The 23,669-nt window shown below is 35.5% G+C and overlaps 4 protein-coding genes, 1 long non-coding RNA gene and 1 pseudogene across 9 annotated transcripts; 3 read left to right on the plus strand and 3 right to left on the minus strand.

Moving 5' to 3' along the window:
* Positions 1 to 108: 108 nt before the first annotated feature.
* On the minus strand, positions 109 to 5,164 carry SCPL25 (serine carboxypeptidase-like 25). Its single transcript, XM_023667607.2, has 8 exons — positions 4,798 to 5,164; positions 2,969 to 3,172; positions 1,910 to 2,085; positions 1,439 to 1,723; positions 1,206 to 1,336; positions 1,004 to 1,099; positions 583 to 688; positions 109 to 444 (listed from the first exon to the last, which is right to left on the minus strand). The coding sequence occupies exons 1-8, from the start codon at positions 5,066 to 5,068 to the stop codon at positions 301 to 303; spliced, it is 1,413 nt and encodes a 470-aa protein (XP_023523375.1). The 5' UTR covers positions 5,069 to 5,164; the 3' UTR covers positions 109 to 300.
* On the plus strand, positions 272 to 2,668 carry LOC147793725 (uncharacterized). Of its 3 annotated transcripts, none has more exons than XR_015420056.1 (4): positions 272 to 409; positions 1,401 to 1,669; positions 1,845 to 2,108; positions 2,312 to 2,668. It is a non-coding gene; the product is annotated as an uncharacterized LOC147793725 (long non-coding RNA). The 3 variants fall into 3 exon arrangements; XR_015420055.1 differs by having other exon boundaries at positions 2,316 to 2,667; XR_015420054.1 differs by having other exon boundaries at positions 2,353 to 2,665.
* Positions 5,165 to 9,373: 4,209 nt separating the features above from the next.
* Positions 9,374 to 10,313, plus strand: LOC111788976 (hydroxyproline-rich glycoprotein family protein). The gene is made up of 3 exons (XM_023669582.2): positions 9,374 to 9,885; positions 9,964 to 10,048; positions 10,149 to 10,313. Exons 1-3 carry the CDS (start codon positions 9,488 to 9,490, stop codon positions 10,188 to 10,190), a joined length of 525 nt encoding a protein of 174 aa, XP_023525350.1. The 5' UTR covers positions 9,374 to 9,487; the 3' UTR covers positions 10,191 to 10,313.
* Positions 10,314 to 10,622: 309 nt separating this feature from the next.
* CRR7 (chlororespiratory reduction 7) lies at positions 10,623 to 11,608 on the minus strand. The gene is made up of 3 exons (XM_023669593.2): positions 11,456 to 11,608; positions 11,266 to 11,372; positions 10,623 to 11,065 (listed from the first exon to the last, which is right to left on the minus strand). The coding sequence occupies exons 1-3, from the start codon at positions 11,532 to 11,534 to the stop codon at positions 10,787 to 10,789; spliced, it is 465 nt and encodes a 154-aa protein (XP_023525361.1). The 5' UTR covers positions 11,535 to 11,608; the 3' UTR covers positions 10,623 to 10,786.
* A 1,567-nt stretch (positions 11,609 to 13,175) lies between these two features.
* LOC111788728 (LRR receptor-like serine/threonine-protein kinase RPK2 pseudogene) lies at positions 13,176 to 16,920 on the plus strand (annotated as a pseudogene).
* A 374-nt stretch (positions 16,921 to 17,294) lies between these two features.
* Positions 17,295 to 23,262, minus strand: LOC111789388 (Zinc-finger domain of monoamine-oxidase A repressor R1 protein). 3 transcript variants are annotated; one of them, XR_015419815.1, is made up of 13 exons: positions 22,808 to 23,262; positions 22,619 to 22,716; positions 22,395 to 22,481; positions 22,123 to 22,291; positions 20,308 to 20,880; positions 19,984 to 20,135; positions 19,702 to 19,899; positions 19,538 to 19,628; positions 19,284 to 19,452; positions 18,939 to 19,049; positions 18,746 to 18,842; positions 17,881 to 18,005; positions 17,295 to 17,792 (listed from the first exon to the last, which is right to left on the minus strand). XR_015419815.1 is itself a non-coding variant. In XM_023670148.2 (12 exons), exons 1-12 carry the CDS (start codon positions 22,931 to 22,933, stop codon positions 18,449 to 18,451), a joined length of 1,869 nt encoding a protein of 622 aa, XP_023525916.1. In that variant the 5' UTR covers positions 22,934 to 23,262; the 3' UTR covers positions 18,239 to 18,448. The 3 variants fall into 3 exon arrangements, 2 of the variants coding, with proteins under 2 accessions (XP_023525916.1, XP_023525915.1); XM_023670148.2 differs by lacking the exons at positions 17,295 to 17,792; positions 17,881 to 18,005 and adding an exon at positions 18,239 to 18,527 and having other exon boundaries at positions 20,308 to 20,799; XM_023670147.2 differs by lacking the exons at positions 17,295 to 17,792; positions 17,881 to 18,005 and adding an exon at positions 18,239 to 18,527 and having other exon boundaries at positions 22,808 to 23,261.
* Between the last annotated feature and the right edge of the window lie 407 nt (positions 23,263 to 23,669).

The raw sequence follows: 23,669 nt of genomic DNA on the forward strand, positions 1-23,669 counted from the left end.
GGCTTGGGTATACGTGTCGTCAGGTCGAAGACGACACGATTTCTAGTTCACAGAGTCGATTAAATGAAAAAAAAAAGAAAAAAAAAAAAAAAAAAAAAAAGTTCATGGTGCAATGAAGATTTGTCAAATTTAGAATTATGACTTAAAAAGAAATTCACAATTACATAATGATCCCTTCTTAAATTACTTCTATCCCCTTTTCTCCTTCCCCAATCCCCAATTCTGCTAATAGTTTCAAAGAATTAGAACATTACATTCCACCAATTTCTTACTTCCAAAGAGAATCATGAAAATGGGATTTCAAGATTTTGGCAACGGTTCTCCTTTGATGAAAGATTTGAAAAGCTGAAGAGCCGCTCTTGGTTTGAACAATGGAACTTCATGCCCTGCTCCTCTCACTGTTGCGAAGGTAAGCCCTTCATAAACCTCTGTCCAACCTCCCACCTTCATCAAAACCAAAAAGAATCCGCAAATTTTGATTTCATTTCCCAATTCAGTCACCCATTATCATAGATTTTGTTTCTTTGAATTGGTTGTTTTGATGTTCATATTGAAATGCCATTCAATGAGGTGAAAACTGACCTGGTTTTTGACATACCATGGATACCATGGAACTTTCGTAGTTAATTTCAGCTGTGAAATGGAATATCTTGTTGCTGTTACAGGCACCACTGAGTCCACATCTCCACTGCAAATCATTTCCAAGAAAATTGTGCATATCAGGTGTTTGACAAAATGCCCAAAAGAACTGAAATGGCTTTATTAGCATGATTCATTGATAGATATCATTTCCAAGAAAATTGAGTATCAGGTGTTTGACAAAATGCCCAAAAGAAGTGAAATGTCTTTATTAGCATGATTCATTGATAGATATCATATAAGATAAAGAGTGTCGTAGCAGTCATTGACTATTACATATGAATTGGAAGTATTATCCTAAGAGATTAATCAAAATGCGTAGTATCAAAGAAAGATGGGCACAAACATGTAGAAGGCGACTAACCTGAAAACCCACACTCTCATGCCACTTGATATCAACTCCCTGTAAATTGGAAGTATCGATACGTCGGTGTCGTTCCAATTTCGATTCAAGATTTCGCTGCATGAAAGGAAAGGTTGTTTGTTTGTTCATAGCAACAAATATACTCATGGGCATAATACACTCTTTAGTCATAAAGAAAGCTGTTGATATAACATGGATTTACCTGCAAGCAGTCCATCTATAAGGAATTTTTGTTATGTTGGCATGAAGAGCTTTCTGTACATCTGGCCTATTGTAGTATATTTCTGCATATTTCTCAGTACAAGGATCATAGCCGGCCATTTGCCTGAATGCCTGATAGATAGTTTATGAACTCAACATTATTAATGACTTGAATCTCTTTTTTTTTCTTTTCAAGTTGATTTTTGGTTTGCAGAATAAACAGACAATAGATACCCGGTGAGGTCGGTGAGGCAATCGCATAGTACTCTGACGGGTCGTGAGGCTACCGTCCGAGTGGTTGCAAGGAGGTGCATAAATGTTGTACTGATCAATGTTCCCAAACTCTTTATCCATGGCATAGGTGTACAAGGACTCGCACTCGTTCGATTCCTTTTGTCGACTAAAATCACAAGTGTTAATGAGCTCATGGTACGTCTTATCCGAGATCATAGCATGACTCCACCAGTAAGTTACTGTCCCTAAGTTGTCGTAGTAGTTGTCTGTCACAGCATTGCCAACCTGCATTTCATTCACTTTTCATTCCACATAGTATTCATGATTTACATCGAGCTAAGATTCACTCCGCTTCTAACCCAGATATAACATAATGTACGAGAGTTCGTGTTTCGAATTGTAACAGATACAAAGTGAATGGCAAGACGAAATGAAAGTACAGTGACCCGAAAAGCCAGGAGAGGAAGTTACCATGATTCCCTTGAGATGAATAGGGTGGGAGGATTTTGCATTGTAGGCCAAGATTTCTCTGGCAAGCTGAGGAACATAGTGACCAGCATAGCTTTCTCCCGTAAGAAAAACGTCGCGGTTCTTGTACCTCGGGAAACGACCGAGCCATTGTACGAGGAATTCCAGAGAATCCTTTGCTGAAACAATGTTTATTGATCAGGTACATATAATTCAACTAGTCAACTTAGAATCAAAATGCAATAGGATTGAACTTTAGCTCCCAAAAGAGAATATGTTGAGTACTTTCCATAGTACAATGAAGTGTTCAACAAAGTTTTTAAAAATTTAAAATTTATTAAATATTTTTCAAATTATGTGTCTATTAACATAAAATCTATCTCAATTAACTTGTGCTATTTTAAGTTAGAATCTACTGCGGTTGAGATCATTCTATGCTGATGCAGTCGACAATACTAGTAGTTCATCCATGGTGAATATGGCTGCCACGACTCACGCTCACGCGGAATTAACTAGATGTGAAGCACAGTAGCCAGGCCGCGGTCTGAAAAGATTTGGTCAACTATTTGAATAAAAAAAACTAAATAATTTTGTTTTTTTTTTATTTATGAAATTTATGGTGAAGTGACAATTCAATTGTTGAGTGCCGTGAATCATTTAATTTCAGAAATAAAATTTCTTGGATTGAAATTTGGTCAAGATTTTATTTATTATAGAAAAAAATATTTTTTTAAAATTTAAAAAGTTATCTTTCTTACAAAAAAAAAAAAAAAAAAAAAAAAAAAAAAATCACTTTTCAAAATAAAACTGTCAAATCAGATTTTAGAGTTTATAAATCTGAAAAGCTATTATGTACTTATTAATTATAAAAAAAATACATTTTAATTAATTTCTGTTTGTGTGAATTAAGTGTATTATGCTTTAGATTTTCTTATTAATGAAACCCGGTCCCCGTCCCGGGTCACATTGATTTTTTATTTAATATTCTAATAGATTTTTATTTTAAGATTAAAAATTATATTGTAAGCAGATATTTGAAGAGATGAGATAAGAAGAAGATACCAGTACGACGGTCACCCGTATCGAGCAAGTCAGAGGAGCGATTGGTATAAGAGAACCCGACACCGGCCGGAGTTTCGAGGAAGAGGAGGTTGGCGACGGAGTTCCAAGAGAACTTGTTGGTGACTAGGCCGGAGGCTGTCTTATTGATTCTAAATGGACCAATTTCTTCGGAAGCTCCATAAGCTATGGAGGAGCAACCCGGACCTAACAATTCAATCAAATAACAATTATTACAATAATTAAAAATAGTTTTTCTAAAACAAATAAATAAAATAAATTATGAAAATGAGCTTCTCTGCACTCCACATGACGGGAACGGCCGGTCAAAATTGGTTCATCATCAAAGTCATGCTTCAAAGCATAAATGCCATGTGACACATAATGGAAGCAAATATTACTTGCTCTTTACTCCACCATAGATGCATTATTCAATTTTTTCTTAATTATTATTATTATTTTTCCGACACTCGATACTACCAGAGAAGTTGAGCGGTGAAAAAGAGAGACAATAATGATGAACGAACGATAAAAGTCATTTTTCGTAATGACTCAAGTTCAACAGTTTCAGTTTGTAATACCTCATCAAGTCCACTACTAATAGATATTATCTGTTTTGATCTATTACTTATCACTGTTAGCCTCATAGTTTTAAAACATATACTATAAAGAGAGTTTTCACTCCCTTAAAAAGAATGTTTTAAAATTTGAAGGTGGGCAATGACATTGATGGTTTTGGCACCAAATACATAGCTGACAAGATAAATGGCAGCTGCCCTTGTCCTTGTCCTTTATTTATTACTAGGAGGCCCTCTTCCTTTTTGCTTTCCTTTCGCTCTCCCGACTTTATAATTATAAATAAACGTCTAAACAATTCACAATGAATGAAAGTAATATCTACACTATATTGATGATTCGTGTTCGTGTTTGATACTAGAAATATATTTTTTTAAATGGGTAAAGACATAAATTTTCAATGAAAATAAAATATTTTAAACTAAAATAGAAGAATAATAATTAATTAATTTGAAGTAAATATTTTTAAAAAGAAAAAGAGAAATTATTTAATTTTGAAAAATATATGTATTTAGTATTACTTGTACAACCTACTGGTGGTTGGATCATCATTCCAAGCCACAGTCGGCCAGTCAAGTATGAGAACCCTTCTCTCTCTTTCTCTCTCTTGCCCTAGTTTTTTAGGGCTCTCTCTCTCTTGCCCCAGTTGTTTAGGGCAGTTTCTCTCTCTAGTTTATTTTAGGGTTTTTATGATTGTGTCATGGGGAGTTATTAACCGTGCATGTCCTTTTACTGCAGTAAATAAAACTAACTACTACCAACCACAAACGGCTAAATTTCAATTTCAATCCAAAATAAATAAATAAATAAATCCTCTCATTTTCAAAGCCGCAATTAAAGTTTTTACACAGTTCCAAGAATTTCTCTATTTTTTATTTTTTATTTTCGTCTCATAAATATCATTATATATCTTGTCGGCAACGGAAAATTAAATTTTATAAATTGGAGCAACAGCTAATTTTAATTAATGGGGCTTCTTTTTCCTCTTATAGAACGTCGACTATAATGGGTTTTAAATTTAGTTTTATTATTAAATTTTAATTAAAAAAAAATTAATTGAATTAGTTGGTAGAGGAAAAAGACAATTGAAAATCATGTTACTCCAATGCAGCCGATGAAACAGTGCGTACATTTCTTTTTTTTTTTTCCTTTTTTTATTTTTTATTTTTTTATTGTAATTTTTAATTTACTAAAAAAAATAAGTAATAATAATAATAATAATAATGTGGAGAGGATGGGGAGAGGTTGAGACTGACCTCCATTGAGCCAGACGACGAGGGGCTTGGAGAGGGGTTGGAGGGAGGCTTCGGTGAGCCAGTAGAAGAGGGCTCGACCTGCCACGTGGTTCACGGTCACGTACCCGGAGAACTGCTCGAAAGAGACCTCCGGCTGACCTGGCAGGCTGGAGATTCTGTCCGCCGTGGCAGCTTCCTGTTCATGGCTTCTGGCGTGGCTGTGAATGGGAGAAGAAATGAGTTGGAGGAGGAAAAAGGCGGTGGCTGTGAAGTAGATCTGAGAGATTGCCATCACGATGGCGGACCACGGCGGAGAGGGTGGCGGAGAGGTTTTTCTTTTTTCTTTTTTAGTTTGTGTTTGTGAGAGAGAGTTTGACGGGAAAGACTGGTTTTCAGTGTGGATTAAATAGAAGAGAGAGAGAGAGAGAGAGAAATGAAGATTTTTTTTTTTTTTTTTTTTTTTTTTTTTTTTTGTATGAATTGGTTTTATTGAATGTTATAATTTGTAACCTCACTTTTTTGGGTATGAACCGTGATTAGAACGGTAACGCTTCATGTCTAACATTCTACTCACGATTTACAATTTGGATCCAGTACTTAATGGTCCTAATATTCTCCTATATTCGTTACAACATAGTCACATTACTTGCTTGTCTTGAAACATTTTAAGAGTGAGTATTATAATCGCATGCTAACACGTGTACTTTTATAACATAGCTTGCCATGGCTTACATATTATATAGAAAAATTCTCGGGAACTCATGTTGAAAAATTTAGATTGGGTAACTTTCTAGAAGAATTTGTGTTGGTATATATATATATATTCTATTAAAAACATATTAAGATAAGTAGATAACGTGACCATATTCTAAATAAAGATAAGAGAATGTTAGCACCATCAAATATTAATTAAAATTCCAAAAATACCCTTTTAAAGATAGAATTTATTTAACTCGTGTTTTAGATCATTCAAACCATTGTGGTGCGATTACAATTTGTTCAAGAAAAACATAATTAAATTAGGTGAGTGCCCATATCAAGTCTTAAGCATATAATTAATCTTTGATTATTTATATATATATTTAATCCATTTGGAAATTAGTTTGATGTGAAATTAACCTCCGCTAATCCTCCATTAATTTCACTAAATAAATTTAATCACAATTTGGTTGAAAACATTTCCCTCATTTTCTGCTCTTTTCCATTGTCCAATAATAAATGTAAATTATTTTATATTTCTATTTTTAATTTTAACAATAATAATAATAACAATAATTTGTCATATGTGTATTTTTTAAAAAAACCAACTATTTATTTATCCCATGAGGCAATTATTGGGTATTCAAAGAAGGGACTCATCAAGTACTAAAAAACAAACACCAATAAATTTAATTTCTAACATAAAAAAACATAATAAAAACAAAGGAAATTATTGATGCTTGCCTTCATTTTTTTTTTTTCTCTTCGGGAAAATTTTCATAAGCAATTTACTCGAGCATAGTTCAACTTATCTCGAACAATATTATTGCATCACTTCATAAGATGTAAGTTTCGATATTCTCCACTGAAAATTCAAAATTTGAATATTTTTAAAAAAATTATTTTAATTTAGTGTTTATTAATTTTAATTGCTAAACTAATTGTTTTGTTTTAATCTAAAAAATTTGTATATAAATTTTCTTTTGTTATTGTCATTAACTTTACTTTTAAAAAAAATTATATTGAAAGTTGACTGATTAATTCCCTTATTTAAGGGATTACACCAATATTTTTTTAGATTACCAAATATAAAAATTGGAGAGGAGTAAATTACAAGTTTAGTCTCATTTGTCTATTTAATCTCTAAATAATAACAAAAATATATAATATAACTTAAATTTTTAATTTTGGGCTTAATATATACTTAATTATTAAATCTTAAGAAAATAATAATTGATTTATTAGATAAAATAGAACCTTAAGTATTTCGTAGTCCCATAAACTTTAAAAAAATGTAAAGTAAGTCCGGATATAAATTCGAAAAAAATTAAAATAATTTAGAGATTTATTAAACTATTAGATAATTAAAAAAAAAAAAAAACAAAATAAAATAGACATAATTTTTTAATTTTGAGAAGTTGTCGCATAAATACAAAGAATTTAGAGAATTTAACTAAAAAAATAAAATCGAATTTGTAGCACAGGTGCCTAATAAATGCGTATTTTATTTTATATTATTATAAAAATAATAAATAAAATATAATGTAATTTCAAATAAGGCAATGTTTGGTAGTTGTGATAAATGAATACTTTAATTTTGCTAACAAATTTTCTTTTTTCAAAATTAGGAAAAAAAGTTTTTTTTTTTTTTTTTTTTTTTTTTTTGGCAAAGCTTAGTTTAATTGATTCCACTCCCTCTCGGTCGAGTTGTTTCACCCCTCTCCAACTCGGTTTCGCAGTTGATTCAGCAATTTCTAGTCTTCATCTATCTGGTATTTCCGTTGATGAATGGTTATACAATGGTGGTCCTTATGAGCTAATTGTTCTACACTTCTTACTTGGTGTAGCATGTTACATGGGTCGAGAGTGGGAACTTAGTTTCCGTCTGGGTATGCGTCCTTGGATTGCTGTTGCATATTCAGCTCCGCCCCTGCTTTTATACAGTTAGATACAAAATTATCTATTTTTGAATACGTGTAATTATTAATCCATTTATCTAAAAGTAATATCACACTTTTTACCAAATGGGAACTTTCAACTAAATCTTTTATTTTGTTTCTTTCTTACTTTTCTACCTTTTAAATTTTTGCTATTTTAAGATTATTCTAATATATATATGATTGAATATAAAGTTATGTGACATTATAACTTTTAACCTATTGTTTAATAGATTGCATTTTACATATTTGAGAAAGACTCGAACATTTCATGTCGAAAATATGATTGAAAGCAAATACGCTTAATATTGGAGTTTTTATGGTCGAGTTATCGAACATAAATGTACACCTTATTGATGTAAACAGTAACTTTCAATTCTCAAATAATGAAAATAATTTTGTAAAGGTATTTTTAGGGTTCGAGACAGAAATAGTAGTAAAAAAATGCGGGGTTTTATTCATACAAATTTAATTTTATAACTAATAAATCAATTAATTTTTTAAAAATTTTCAATAGGTCAACCACCCAAAATTACACCAAACAGAAGTCATATTCAATACGCTCTCGATCGGTATGTCAAGAACGAGAGAAACCCCATCACTCTGTTTCTCTTTTTTTCGACCCATATTGAGGGAGTGCGAGATAAAAGGGAGACAAACCTAAAAATGAATAAAGTAGGTAATAAGAATAAAGACAATGTTGTCCCATCTCCCATGGAAGGATCCTTTCCCCTTTGTGGGTTTATTAGCTTTGTTTTTTGTTGTTTCTTTATTGAAACAAAACCATGAAAGGAATCATTTTGTAGGGATTTGACCATACCTAAACCATTTTCAATGGAACACACAAAATTAAATAACATAATTATATAATAAACACTTCCAACCACTCCCTTTGCAATAAATATCATATTTACTTCTTTTTTTTTACCCTACAAACCCTAATATATATATATATATATATATATATATATATATATATATATATATATATATATATTCGAATTAAACGATTTGAATTGGGTTATAAACTTATTTAAGTCGGGTTTGGTTCAAATAAACGAAAACTTTATAATTATACAATTTCATGAGTTTTTAATTAAAATATCATTTAGTCTACGTGTCATAATACTCATTAAACTATTTAATTCAAAATTATTTGTAATTTTCATAAAAATAAATTTATGGTTGAATTTAATAATTTAGGATAAAATTGATTCACCTAATGGTCAAAATTGATTCACCTAATAGTCAATTTTTTTTTTACCTAAACTGTTAAGACCGATGTAGGGAAGGGGGCCTACCGATTTTATCTGAGATATTTATCTACGACAAAATATTGTAAAATTCAGAGTGTATCTTTTGATGACGAATAAAAAGACCCAATTTTAGTATAAAATATTAAAATTGAAATAAGCTCATTTATTATTATTATTATTATTTTAATAAATAAATTTTGTATGATTATAGAATATTTTAATTTGAAATATAGATTTTATTATCCACTTAATAAAAAAATTATTATACTTCTAAAATTATAAGGGAGATAAAACACCAACTATCATTTTTAAAAGTCGATGGTTCGATTCTTCACTTTATTGAATATATTTTTAAATATTTTTATATTTTTAAAATAAAATATTACAATTTATATCCAAAATAACCCTAATAGTATTTTTTTAAATTTTTTTTAATTTAAAATTACTTTTTTTTTTATAGAAAAAGTGGAAAGTTGAAAGTAATTCAACTTTATCGCTGATGTTGACAGGTTGAGCTTGAGATTGAAAATGGGCTTAGTTGGGCCTTCTGGCAGATAACAAGCCCAAATAGAAGCCCAAACTTTATTTTGAATACAGAAAATGGTCAAAACTCTCTTTTTCGGCTAAAATCGACCGTTGAAATTTATTTTTGTTTGTTACCTTTTTCTCCCCATCTTCCCCAACGTTCACTTCTCTGTTTTTCCATTAAATAACTCTCACCTAATCCATTTCCTCATAGCTCAAATTTCCACGGAATCTTCACTTTTCTTCTTCATTCCCTTTCGATTATCTGTAATCCCTCGAAGCTCATCGGTTCCCATGGAGATTGCGACTGAACCAACCATTCCCACAACCCCAACTCAGTCAAAACCTGTAGATTCCGAACAACAATCTGAAACTTCCGGCGCCGGCGAAACGACGGCGACCCCAGAACTTGAAACGCCCATAGACGGAACCCCAGATCGAGAGAAGAAGGGAAAAGGCGAAAACCAAAAGGAAAGTTCAAAATGTGAGTGTAAAACGCCAACCCCAGATGAGAAAACAGAGGAAAAACAGAGGATTTTGGTCCCTGTAAATGGTTTGATGATGGATCGATTGAAGGTGCCGAAGAGCCCGAACGTGGCTGGAGAAGCTAAACAAAGAGGGGGCATTGCATTGCCCAGGAATGGTACTCCGAATCGGCTGAAAGTGCCCAAAGCATTCAAATATCACGAAAGGTAATGGCTTAGAAGTGTGAGTTTTTGGTGTCCGATGTGAAGAGTGGTGAATTTGAAAGTGGTGATTCGTTGTTGTAGGTATACAAGTCCGACGGATTTGATGATGTCGCCTATCACCAAAGGCCTTCTCGCCAGAACCAGGAAAGGGGCTGTCCCTTCCAAGGTTAGCTGTCTTCTTTCTCTAACTAACTCTTTGTTATAATTTATCATTCTTTTAGATTAAGAAGTTTGAAGGGTTTTGTGTTCTTGTTCTGTTGATGCAGATGCATGAGCTCAGAATTTCAGAGATGAGTCTTCATAGCTGAATAAATGTGTTCTTATGGGCCTCAAAAATTTCATGAGTTCTTCTCTTTTCATTTCCATTGCTTCTTGTATCACTTCTTTATGATTCTTTATGAATATATAGTAGAATTTAATTCATTGTTCTACTAATATTGTGTTAAATCATTCCTTTGTGACCACAAATCAATACGAGTCATTGAATTCTGTTGTAATGGAAGTGGAAGCAATATTGATCGTACTCTCAAATACCCATAAACGAAAATTTAACAAAAATATACAAAGATTTATGTAGTTTAGAGAAGAAGAAATTCTCTTACATACACATGTACCAACAAATCTCAATAATCAAAGTGTTTCTCAACAAAATTTTTCCAACTGGCACTAAATAGATACTTAATCAAACTCAATACATCTCAACCGGAACTAAAAGAGTTATGAACTAAATAAATAAGAGATGAACCCAATAAACCAGAGTTATGAATTCAATAAATGTCAATATATGTATAGGAGATGCATGAGCCTATTCTTCGTTTACTTACACCAAATTCAACCATCATTTCGAATTCAAAAAAACCCAGTCAAATTTTCTTGTCAAGAGAGGGTTATAAAGTGCGAAGAATCACTCGAGACGAACTTGATACCATTGAATGGAACCGATATCTCCATCGATTTCGAGTTCACAAACAAACTTAACCAAGAAAGAAACAGCTTCCTCAATGGATTCAAAGCGTTGAAGATCAGGTGGAAGAGCTTCACCTGGCCAATTTTGAAGCCAACCTTTCAAAATGGCTTCCAATTCTTCTTTGGAGACAAATTTCTCATCTTCTCCAGGCTCCAAAAGCACATACGTATCACTACTTTCATTTGCTCTTCTTCTTCTTCTACTACTCGCATATACCTAAACATTCCCTCGTAACTCTTAGTTCACACGACTTTCCACAATGGTATGATATTGTCCCCTCTGAGCATAAGCTCTCATGGTTTTAACCATCATTCTCTAAATTAGCCGATGTGGGACTTTTATCATCCAACACATACTTCGTTTTCTATTTGAAAATGGTAAGAAAAAAGCCATAAAAACAGTGAAATTGGATAAACCTTGATTCGTTGCTGATGTTTGGAGGCAGTAGGCAGCTTGGGAAGAAGAAAGGAAGAAGCACCCGACAAGCACTTTGAGTTCTGCTGTTCTGTTCTTCGTCTTCTCACTGTACTCCAAAAAAAATGGAAAAAAAAAAAAAAATGAAAATCTGGAAATAAAATAGAAGAAAAGAAAAGGGTAATTTCGTACATGGGTAGAGGGTAGAATTGGAATAAGAAATTATTCCATTGAAGCTCTGGAAATGCTTGTGAAGAGCTGCTCTCTCCATTTGATGAGCTCTGAAGCTTCAACTGAAACAAACCCTCGTAGGAGATTGGGGATAATGCTTTAACACTCACCAAGCTGTTTTGTTCAGCTTCTTTCCACTGTTTGCCCTCCATTTTCTTATTATTTACCCTTTTACCCTCTTATTTACAATTCATAAAATGTTTATTAAAATACCAAATGAAAAGAAAATATTAAATTTTGTATATTGTTTATTTTAGAATATTTGTCCATTATGATATTTAATAAAATATTTTACTAGAGTTTTTTTTTATTTCTAATTTTTAATTATTTAACTCGAGCATTCTGTCAGGATCCGAGTAAAAATAAATAGAGAATTTTGTGGGATGAGACAAAAAAAAAAAAAAAAAAATTATCTCTTATGGGTCATACCTGTTAATATCTCTAATTAAAAGTAACATTAAAAAATTATCATTGTATGTCCAAGTCTCGATATCGTACGAACAAACTAAGTGTCAAATCAAGGTTATAACTCTCGAGTATATGAAACAGCAAATCACTAACTTAAAAAAAGATGTGACCTCTAACCCTACGACTACTCGTGAGGAAGCTTCTCACTCTCTCCCACCCGTAAGAACCACACATTTTGTAGCTCACATCTCTTTTAAAGCTTCAATTTTTGGAATTCTTCCGTGAACGTTCTCACTTTACATCAACGTCTATTGAAGTATACGAAACCAAATATATCGTTTAAATTTATTTTTGAAGACAAGTTGAAAGAGGAAAATGGAAAGCCTAAAAGTCTTTGTAATTTCCCAAGTCAAACAAGTCAACGTGGTGAAATATAAGTCAACAAATGACCAATGGGCTATTAAGGGCATGGGCCCTATCTTTCCTGGACCTCATTACCCCTAACATCAAACTCCATCAACAAAAAAAAAAAATTAAAATTAAAATAATAATAATAATAATAATAATAATAATAATAATGAAAAAGGAAAGTATTAAGAAGTTGTGTGGTCCCCACCTTTGGGTTGTGGATGAACTCCCACGTGGCAAAAAGCTATGGGAATCTCTCTTTCTTAACTAAATTTTACAAAAATCTTGTCCTTCTACATAATTGGTCCAATTTTCATTTTTATTAAAACGTTACATAAATTTCAATTTTATTCCCACCTATTTAATTTAAATATAATTCAACGGATAAAAATATTATTAATAAAATAATAATTAAAAAAAAGTGAAAATTTAATTCGTCAATTTCTCAATTCATTTATATTGACCCCAGTGGAGCCCACTTTTACCGGTATGTCCGGTGGCCCAAATTTATATCTCTCCCGCAGAAATTAAATACGAAGAGAAAAAAAAAAAAAAAAAAAAAAAAAAAGAAAGGAGAAGAAAATGAAAAACGCGTATTCTGTAAAAGAAGACAGTTTGAAAATGAATCTTCTCTCTCCAAGACTCTCCTTCGTCCTCCCTTTGCCTTTCCTGTTTTCTTGAACCAGAATAGAATTAGGGTTAGGGTTAGGGTTCTCAGACCTCTTGCTCTTCTTCTACCTCACCTTCTCGCACGATTCTCTCCTTTTTTGGACGTCGTCTTCATTTTCTTCTGGAAAGCTACTTTTTTTTTTTTTTTTTTTTTTTTTTTTCCTCCTAGCAGGCCCTTCCGAAGGGGGGGGGGGGGGGGGTTCGGGAATGGGTACCTCTTTGTTGTCGTTTTCAGTGATCAAATGGTTCTCTTCTTGTGTAAACACTTTGCCGATACTTACTTCCAAGCTCTTTTTGCTTTTCTGCTTCGTTATTTTATTTCAGACTGAAGTTATTTTGGGCGATTCAGATAAATCGGTGCTTCTTCAGTTCAAAAATGCTGTTTCTGATCCATCGGGGTTGCTTGCGAGTTGGACTGCGAGTGGGTCTGATTGCTGTGTCTGGTTTGGTGTTTCTTGCGACTTGAATTCTCGGGTTGTGTCACTCAACATTTCCGGGAATGGCGGTGGAGGTCATTTGTGCTCTGATTCTTCTAAATTTCCTCTTTATGGGCTTGGAATTAGGAGGGGTTGTGTGGGTATTAGAGGCTCACTGATTGGGAAGATTCCGCCGGTGATCGGGAAGCTCACTGAGCTTAGGTCTTTGTCGCTTCCGTTTAATGGTTTTGAAGGCGGAATTCCTCCTGAAATTTTTGGATTGGAGAATCTTGAGGTTCTTGATCTGGAAGGAAACTCCGTAACTGGGGTGCTTCGTGATGATTTCCATAGACTGGGCAAGTTGCGGGTTCTTAATCTTGGATTCAATAGGCTTACTGGTGAGATTCCTAGCTCGCTTTCGGGTTGTGCGAGTTTAGAGATCTTGAATTTAGCTGGAAATCGATTGAATGGGATAATTCCACGGTTTGTTGGTCGATTGAGAGGGCTCTACTTGTCTTTTAATCTTTTTTCAGGAACCATTCCGAGTGAGCTTGGAAATAACTGTGGAAAGCTTGAGCATCTCGACCTCTCTGGTAATTATTTGGTCAGTGGGATTCCAAGCAATTTGGGAAATTGCAATCAGTTGAAGACACTGTTGCTGTATTCTAATATGTTGGAGGAAGCCATTCCAGCTGACATTGCTAAGTTACAGAAGCTAGAAGTGCTCGATCTTTCAAGGAATAGCCTCAGTGGTCCGATACCGTCTCAGCTGGGAAACTGCCTGCAGTTGTCTGTTCTTGTGCTCTCGAATCTCTTCGATCCAATTCCGAAGATCAATTACACAGACGAAGACGAACTTAGTGATGATGGTTTTAACTATTTTGCAGGCAGTATACCTGAGTCGATAACAGCCCTTCCAAAGCTGAAGATACTGTGGGCTCCTAATTCAAATCTCGAAGGCAGATTCCCTTCCAAATGGGGTAAGTGTGAAAGCTTGGAGATGATTAACTTAGCTGGTAATTACCTTTATGGGGAGCTTCCTAGTGAGCTTAGCGTCTGCAAAAAGCTCAAAGTCCTTGATTTAAGCTCCAACCGGCTTTCTGGTGAGCTCGATAAAAACCTTCCAGTTCCTTATATGTCTCTGTTTGATCTTAGTGGTAACCACTTTATTGGAGACATTCCTGTGTTCTGTGGCAATGATTGCTCGCCAAGCTCGCCACCGATGTTCTTTTCAAGGGGATATTTGGATCTTGATGATCCATCGTCTCGATATCTTGCATTTTTTACCACTAGTATTCGAGGTGCAACCCCTTTTGAATTTCTTGGAGATGATGACCTGATAGTACATAACTTAGGGGAGAATAACTTTACAGGAAATCTTCTGTCGTTTCCGATTCCACGTGAAAGACTGGGTAAGAAAACTGTTTATGCTTATCTTGTGGGTGGTAATAAGCTCACCGGGCCATTCCCTGATAGTATATTTGAGAAATGTAAGGACATGGGAGGACTGATCTTCAATGTTAGCAATAACAAGATATCTGGTCCATTTTCTAAGTCAATTGGTAAAAACTGTGGTTCTCTCAAGTTCTTGGATGCATCTCGTAATCAGATGACTGGTGAGGTACCTCCCAGCTTTGGTGATCTATTAGCTCTGAATCACCTGAACCTGAGCTGGAACAAGTTTCAGTATCACATACCGGCCTCTCTCGGACAGATTGCTGGTTTAAAGTACCTTTGTTTGGCTGGCAATAGCTTTAATGGTTCTATACCCTCGACCTTCGGAAAGTTGCAGGCTTTGGAGTTGCTTGATCTTGCGTATAACGATCTTTCGGGTGGAATTCCAGTCGATCTTGTTAAATTGAGAGGCCTAAAAGTTCTGCTGCTCAACAATAATTCACTCTCTGGACAGGTTCCCTCTGGTTTGGCAAATGTTACTACACTCTCTGCATTTAATGTGTCATTCAATAACTTGTCTGGTTCCTTGCCATCAAACAACATGATTAAATGTAGTGGTGCGATTGGAAACCCGTACCTACGCTCGTGCCATATGTTTTCACTGGCAGTGCCATCGTCTGAAATGCGAGGTTCAGTTGGCGACCCGAGTAGTCTTGCAGCTTCACCGTCTGATGTTGTACCACAGACTGGAGGAGGTGGCAGCTTCAATTCAATTGAGATAGCATCCATTACATCTGCCTCCGCCATTGTTTCTGTTCTTATTGCTTTGATTATCCTGTTTCTATATACCCGAAAGTGGAATTCGAGGTCTAAAGTTATTGGATCAATGAGAAGGGAAGTCACGGTTTTTACTGATATTGGGGTTTCTTTGACATTTGAGAATGTCGTTCGTGCCACGAACAATTTCAATACCAGTAACTGCATTGGCAGTGGAGGGTTTGGGGCAACTTACAAAGCAGAGATTGCATCGGGAGTGCTACTTGCAATAAAACGCCTCGCTGTTGGTCGATTTCAAGGCGTCCAACAGTTCGATGCAGAGATTAAAACTCTTGGAAGGCTGCGCCACCCGAACCTCGTCACCTTAATTGGTTACCATGCCAGTGAAACAGAGATGTTCTTGATATATAATTATTTGCCAGGAGGTAATTTGGAAAAGTTCATCCAGGAGAGATCTACAAGAGCAGTGGATTGGAGAATTCTTCACAAGATCGCACTGGACATAGCCCGTGCGCTTGCATATCTTCATGATCAGTGCGTACCACGAGTCCTCCACCGCGACGTGAAACCGAGCAATATACTATTAGACGACGATTTCAATGCTTATCTCTCTGATTTTGGATTGGCCAGGCTTCTTGGGACTTCTGAAACCCATGCTACAACAGGTGTGGCTGGAACATTCGGCTACGTCGCTCCCGAATACGCCATGACTTGTCGTGTCTCTGATAAAGCAGACGTGTACAGTTACGGTGTGGTGCTTCTCGAGCTACTCTCGGACAAGAAAGCACTAGATCCCTCGTTTTCCTCGTACGGTAATGGCTTTAACATTGTAGCTTGGGCATGTATGCTGCTTCCACAGGGACGCGCCAAGGAATTCTTCACATCAGGGTTATGGGAGGTAGGCCCCCATGATGATCTGGTTGAAGTATTACACTTAGCAGTTGTGTGTACAGTCGATTCTCTGTCGACGAGGCCGACGATGAAGCAGGTGGTACGGCGGCTTAAGCAGCTTCAACCGCCGTCATGTTAGCAGGCAGGGTGATACAGCCATTTATTGACATAGTTAATTGTTAGAAGATTAGAGAGAGGCAGCTTGTAATTTGTATTTTGTTCGTATGATGACTGCAAAAGCACTGCCCCTTGGCTTATAGGTTGGTTTGTTGAGTTCCAAATTTGTAGTTAAAATATTCTCTTTGTAAATTCCATTATTTTCCTCTTTTTTTTTTTTTTTTTCTATAAACAAACAAGAATGTTGGTTTGTGGATAAGGGAGGGATCTGTTTGATGATTCTGCAGAAAGGAACAAAAATGTGCAGATATCTTCCATCTTCAAATGATGTCACACTCTTCTGTATATCATATGGATTCTTGTTTATTATTGTTTAATAAAAAGCAATACAATTGAACTCTCATTCAATTCCTGTTTCTAAACGTTATATGTCTAAAGCTCATGAACCCGTTGTTAGAATTTGGTTGATTGACATATGGTTAACTGATCTATTGTGAGATCTTATATCGGTTGCAGAGAGGAAGAAACGAAGCATTCTTTATATCGGTATGAAAACCTCTCCCTAGTAAACACGTTTTAAAACCTTGAGACTGATGACAATAACGTACTTTTACTAGCTTGCTATGAGATGGGGTCACTTCTAATGATTGTAGCATACGAGAACTATTAGGGAGTCGGTGGTTAATCTTTTCAACTAAACTCATCCTAATGGATGAAGATTCTGCCTTTGTACTTTTATGATTATGAAGACAAGGAACCACATAGGGAGATGATGGTTGGTATGCATGAGGATGGTCTCTCCTTAATCATGATGGCGATATGAGGCCTACTGAGAAGACTGACCGTATCCATAATAGTATGATGAGATTATGAGTTGGAACTATAGGTTGTTTATTCAAGGGTCTGGGTAATCTCTTGTGAGGATAACCATCCTCTCCCCAGCCAGTTCACCATGAGGTACTCGCGATCCAGTAATCTATTCCGTAGCCAATCGCCACCACTCCGTATTAAGCCATGATTCACAATAACCTTTGAACACTCCTTACAAATGCAAATTACGTACTCCATCCATTGACAACTACGCAACTGGAAATCCGATCTTGAGGCGGCTATTATGCCGACTGTGATCGGTTGGTGTGCGATGGCTTTCATCATAGCGTTCTCGTCGTTTTCAGGTACTTCCTCGTTCTATCAATCGTTACTCTCGGTGAATTCATCTGTTTAAATATCAAACAAAACAATTATACACTTATCTTGTTAGTTTTCGGAAAAAAGTGAAATTGCTTAACGAATTATGAGACTAACCATTGCTGATGAGCGACAGTATTCGTCTAAACATTATAGTCGGAATAGTTGTTCTGAGTGGTGATTCACTCGTTTTCCTTTATGAATCCTCCATTACAACCACAACTCCTTGGATCAAAGTCGACCTGTTCAAAGATAATAGCTTATTTGTTTGGATTTGGTTGAATCCTTCAACCGAAGCCATATGTTCACATTTATACAGGCATCGCCATTTTGAATCCAGCCGTATGTTCACGTTTTCAGTTAACATAATATATGTTGATATATGATTTTCCAGCTTGAAGAGATACAACTTTGTTAAGTGCTAAAATATATCGATACCAAATCATGATTTGGGAGGAAACAAGTTCATAGCAAGTGTACAAAAACACAGCCAAGAGTAGCTGAGGTTATCCTTTTTTTTAATTTTTTTTTTGGTAAAGTAGCTGTGAAGTAAGCTCGTCTCAAGTTACAAAATAGAGGAAATGGATATATCCCATCTTAGAACATAAGTAAATGGAAACTAAATCTTCTTTCAAGTCATTTGCTTAGGCAATCTTCTCCTAAAACAAAAAACAGATGCCAAATTTCAACACACTGAAGCTGCCTCAATACCTCCATCTGGAAGAGTTTGAGGTACTTCCACTAACCTAGGAGGCCTCTTCAACCTGGATTGATCCAATTCAAAACAAAAACAAAAACAAAACAAAACATCTTAAGCAGCAAACTCTATAGGATCTTTAGGAAGCTCTATAGCAGTAATGGGTAAGCTCCAGAAAAACTTGTTCGTTGCAGCGAAAGACGGGAAATTAACATCTTAATCCCAAAAAATCATGATCTCATAAGCAATAAGTGTAGAAGAAATGAATTGGAATGTAATACTGACCTCAAAGAAGAAATGTATTTCTCTATCTCTTGTTTCTGCTCGTCTTTAAACATAGACCACTTTTCGCTTGGATTGACTGATTCCCAGCTTTCCATATCTACCATTCAGAAATTACTTCTATTGTTATAATTATTAACAAAAAAAAAAAAAAACAAAATCTAGAGAATACAGGCATCCCAGCTAGCTATCCAACCTTGTAGCAGAATGTTCCCTTCGCCAGCAAAGCCTCTTAATTTCCAAAAGACACGACCATTAACATCCAAAATGATGGGAACTGTCCTGGTCGCTTCTGATCTTTGTTTCTCTACAACAATAACAATATCCTCCAGGTTAAAATATGAACACCAAAATTCATTACTTCAGTTTCAACTAAAGAACAGAACTCTGGGATCAATTACACTAATTTAGTGACAGTTTTCTTGCTCAGACAAGAATTTGAATACACTTTATACGATCTGAGGGACTCACCAAGCTACCTAAATAATAATAATAATGATAATAACGATGGCAAGAACAAGAAAGAAGTTCCAGAGCATACTGTTAGATGCCAATTCCAATGCAACAAGCTTCTCAGCTTGAACTTCAGCGACGTCTCTTTTTATTTGCGCAACAATAGCATCATGCTCGGCAATCGAAAGGGGAAGACCATTCTTGGCAATAAGAGCTTTGGCAAATTCATCTTTCAATTTGTTCTTAGCCTGTTTCTCCTGTAACCAAACAACGAGGAATTAGTTTAAATTTGAAGGAAAATTACTTACAAGCTTTATAGATGTCACTGCCAACTTATGCTACCTTATCCTTCAGCGCAGAAAGTTTTTCTCTTACTTCCTTTTGTTTCTCCACAAAGTTAGCATTTTGTTCTTCAATCCAGTTTCTCAATTTTCTGGGAGGAAAACAGAGATTAAATTTGAAAACCAACCCAATCAAAGATTAGTATGTTGAATGGCTTTACTTACGTAGTATTGAGAGCCTCATCACAAAGGTAAGTCAATAGTCTGAGCTTTTTAGAGAAGTCTAAGTCGTCATAACAATTGTCTCCTCCATCAAAGTAATCAGGTTTGAGATCATTCATCTTAAATGAGGATGCAGAAATGCATTTCTTCAAATCCAGCAACCATGAGCTTGTGTCATTTGTGGGACTAGAGATTGCAGACCTAAGAACAGATAGAGGTTAAGATTAGAAAGTGTATGCTCAATCAAATAATAGAAATAAGAGCCTCAGCTTATTATAGTCATACTCTTCATCCATATCCTGCAATATCAGAGAAAGGAGTTGAATATGAAATCGAACAGTCAGTGAATCATGAACTCGACCCCCCCTTCTCGGAGTTCTCTCCCGCGTTAGGTCTTTGAGTACTAACGCACCATGCCCTTTCTTTAAATTAAGAGCCTATCCAAGAACGAAAGAGAAAACCAATCAACAGATACGGTACTGTGCTCTAGCTGAACTCCACATAAAGGATAATGGGTCAAAATTCCATTTTGGTCGTTACACTTTCCTTTCAATAAATCTTAAAACTGATCTCAAAAAAGTGAATTGAAACCAAAAATGATACACATACCTTACCAAAAGCTGCACAAAATTCTAAAAACTGCAACGCATGGCCAACATCTTCTGTGGTCAGTTCAATATCTGCTACTGTGGTTAACTTAGAACATGGAGGCAAAGGAACACAGGCACCAAATTCCTTGTTCTGAATATTCATAGGTGGCTTGTTTTTCAACTTTGTTCTTTTATTTTTCGCATCTTCTGATGTCTTGTCATATTTGTGAATATCCAAATCTTTTACTTCTGTCGATTCTTCAGCTGTAATTAGATGGCAAGAAGCGTCCTCATGACACAAACTATTCCTTTCTCCAGCATCCTCAGAGGCTCGTTTTTTGGAGCTCTTTTTCTTCGTGGAAAGACATTCATTCGTCCCATTTGCTTCAGTTTGCTTCTTAAGAGTTTCCTCTATGCATTTAACATCAACCTTATTTCCATTGCTTATTTCTTTCAGTTCTTTACGCTTCATGTCCTTCAACTCCTTTTTTTCAGAGTTTGGAATTTGATTCTGCAAATTCAAGTTCGATTCGTTATTTCCATTTAAAGAATTTTCCTTCCCTTCGTTCCTTGGTGAAATCATGACAGACACCTGTTGGAAAGCATGTGATCTTTGTAAATAAAATAGCATAGGCATGGAAACCAAACCTGGAATGCAAAAACCCTGTGGAACATATACATTTCTTTGGTAGGAAACAAGAGAAACACGTACTGAAACACACCACATAAGACAATCTAAAGGCCACTGGGAAAAGACGCCCCATGCCCAAGTGATATGAATCTAAGAAGCATAAGCACAAGGCAATGAGTTCAAGAGAAGGATTTCAACGTGGAAGCCAAGTTGCATTGAATATGGTCAAGTGCATCAAATAAACTCAGTTGCATCACAAACTTCAGTCATTAAACCCCACTGAAAACCACACCAACAAAAACCTGAAGAAGACATCACCCCAGACGCTAGGGAACCACTGAAAAGCAAGGCCAAAAACCAAAAGAAGCCACAAAGAGCATCTCAAGTAAAATCTTAGGATCTTCAAATGTTAATATGTGAACAGAAACAAAGAGCCATCATTGATCTCAGCCAACTAAACCTAAAATGTTTCCAGTGAGATTGTTGAGGATTGAGGATTATTGGGGTGAGTCCCACATTGGTTAATTTAGTGGAAGATCATGGTTTATAAGTTGAGGAATACTGTCTCCATTGGTATGTGGAAGCCCAAAACAAAGCCATGAGAACTTATGCTCAAAGTGGACAATATCATACCATTGTGGAGAGTCGTGATTTCTAACATGGTATCAGAGTCATACCCTAAACTTAGCCATGTCAATAGAATTCTCAAATATCGAACAAAGAACTGTGAGCCTCGAAGGTGTAGTCAAGAGTTACTAAAGTGTCGAACAAAGGGTGTACTTTGTTCGAGGGCTCCAGAGAAAGGAGTCAAGCCTCGATTAAGGGGAGGCTATTCGAGAGCTCCATAAGCCTCAGGGGAGGCTTACAGTGCACTTTGTTCGAGGGGAGGATTGTTGAGGATTGAAGATTATTGGGAGTGAGTCCCACCTTGGTTAATTTAGTGGAAGATCATGGGTTTATAAGTGAGGAATACTATCTTCATTGATATGAGGCCTTTTGGGGGAAGCCCAAAGCAAAGCCATGAGAGCTATTGCTCAAAATGGACAATATTATACCATTGTGGAGAGTCGTGATTCCTAACCAAGATGAAAAGATAAAACTTGAGGCCAATATTTTTCCAATAACATTGAGAAATACACCCATAGCATTTACATATCACGGTGAAAAAAGACAATAACAACAACCAACTAAACAAAATCAAACCTCGTCTTCAGAGGCGTGCTTGTTTGGTGAAGCAACTTCGAATGCCGTATCCTTAGCATGATCTAGACACTCAGAACCATTCACTAGAAGCATTTCTGAGACAGAAGAATACCCAGTTGCTTTGGCTGTGTGTACTAACAAACCAGTCGGCTTAAGACCTTTTTTCTTCCTGAAAATGGTTATTCTCAATTACATCATATGATCATTCAATCAAAACAACTTCTAATAAAAACGGATTAAGATAGGAATAAGGATCACAATTCCAGATTTACATGCAAACGCTGCAATTGCAAAGCCCTCTGCATCTGGGACATTTCCAGTCTCCCTTAAGCATCACCTCTTCTGCTTTCTCCCCATATCTGATATAGTTTCCAATAAATTCATTCAATACGAGCACAGATGGAAACCTCACACAACTTTTTAACACCATATATACTAAAAACAAGTGAAACCCAAAAAAGTAAAGACCATAAATACACGAAATCAACAATGTAACCTGTTTATAAGGCATTTATGACAGAATTTTATGGTGCACAGCTTGTCTCCTTTCATGTTCATACAGGATGCAGCAAGATCCATAGTTTTTTGTCGGCACTACAGCATTAACAAAAACCATGAGAAATCATCGACATTCCAAAAAACTAAACACTGAACAACAAAGGTAATCAGAGTTTGAAAAAATTACTTGATGACAAGTTTTTCCGTTCTCAGAATCGTAGATCCGGCCCCCGATGACTCGAACTCCAGGAGACTTTGTCCGTTTGGCTCTGTGCTCGTTGTTATCGGCTGCAACCCTTTTCTTGCTCCCCATTAAGTCGTTGTAGTTCAGTTCAGATCAAAATCTTCGAAACCCAGATTGAGAAACAGGCAACAAATGGTGGGGTTTCGTGGAAATGATCTGTTGAACAAATGGTGTTGGCCTTTGGGGAGTTCGAAGACGCTAGAGAGGAAGCAGGGGTTGCATTTCCCGATTGGCGGGTGTTATTTGTTCTAGATATTCTTCCGTTCCGGCGGGAAAAAAATGGAGAGCGAAAACTGAGTTTGAAAAGAAATCTTTGAGGCAATTAAAGAACTCCCGCCACTTTTGAAGATCTGAATTCGCTACAGAAATTTGGGTTCTCCTGAATACGATTTTGAACAGGCTGGGTGAGTTAATGTTAATCTTACTTGGACTCGTTTCGGCTTTTACTTGGACTTTAAAGTCTAGGGTTTAGTGTTCAAAACACCTAATTAACTTAAATAACGCAATCTACGCTAACTAAATTTAGATTAAATTGTTTCATACAATTAAATTAATTTTAGTTCACCCAACAATTTCCAATTTATTGTTGATTTTAAAAAATATTAATATATTAATATATGTTTATACGGTACTATTTTATATTTATTAAAAAATTTAAATAAATAACTTGAGCAATTTGAATAAATAAGTCGATTACTCAAGTTAAGTAGAGTTTTACAGTAATTAACATCTATTGATGGTCAAGAGGTCAGAGATTCAAATCTTTCACTCTCAAGGTTGTTGAATCGAAGCTAGTTGATCAAAG

Source organism: Cucurbita pepo, chromosome 2 (genome assembly GCF_057944985.1).
Source record: "Cucurbita pepo subsp. pepo isolate OVF chromosome 2, ASM5794498v1, whole genome shotgun sequence".
Classification (NCBI taxonomy): Eukaryota; Viridiplantae; Streptophyta; class Magnoliopsida; order Cucurbitales; family Cucurbitaceae; genus Cucurbita; species Cucurbita pepo.

Bases quoted from the DNA above. Each gene is read 5' to 3' on its own strand.
- LOC111789388 (XM_023670147.2), bottom strand. From the start codon at position 22,933: ATGGGGAGCAAGAAAAGGGTTGCAGCCGATAACAACGAGCACAGAGCC. The intron at 19,900-19,983 runs GTATGACTATAA...ATCTGTTCTTAG, and splicing joins TTGCAGGATATGGATGAAGA to GTCTGCAATCTCTAGTCCCA. The intron at 18,528-18,745 runs GTCAGTATTACA...GGATCAATCCAG, and splicing joins AAATACATTTCTTCTTTGAG to GTTGAAGAGGCCTCCTAGGT.
- LOC111788976 (XM_023669582.2), top strand. From the start codon at position 9,488: ATGGAGATTGCGACTGAACCAACCATTCCCACAACCCCAACTCAGTCA. The intron at 9,886-9,963 runs GTAATGGCTTAG...TCGTTGTTGTAG, and splicing joins GCATTCAAATATCACGAAAG to GTATACAAGTCCGACGGATT. The intron at 10,049-10,148 runs GTTAGCTGTCTT...CTGTTGATGCAG, and splicing joins AAGGGGCTGTCCCTTCCAAG to ATGCATGAGCTCAGAATTTC.
- SCPL25 (XM_023667607.2), bottom strand. From the start codon at position 5,068: ATGGCAATCTCTCAGATCTACTTCACAGCCACCGCCTTTTTCCTCCTC. The intron at 3,173-4,797 runs GTCAGTCTCAAC...TTGAATTGTTAG, and splicing joins CGTCGTCTGGCTCAATGGAG to GTCCGGGTTGCTCCTCCATA. The intron at 1,724-1,909 runs GTAACTTCCTCT...AATGAAATGCAG, and splicing joins TTCATCTCAAGGGAATCATG to GTTGGCAATGCTGTGACAGA.
- CRR7 (XM_023669593.2), bottom strand. From the start codon at position 11,534: ATGGAGAGAGCAGCTCTTCACAAGCATTTCCAGAGCTTCAATGGAATA. The intron at 11,373-11,455 runs GTACGAAATTAC...TTTGGAGTACAG, and splicing joins CAATTCTACCCTCTACCCAT to TGAGAAGACGAAGAACAGAA. The intron at 11,066-11,265 runs GTTTATCCAATT...GGGAATGTTTAG, and splicing joins AACATCAGCAACGAATCAAG to GTATATGCGAGTAGTAGAAG.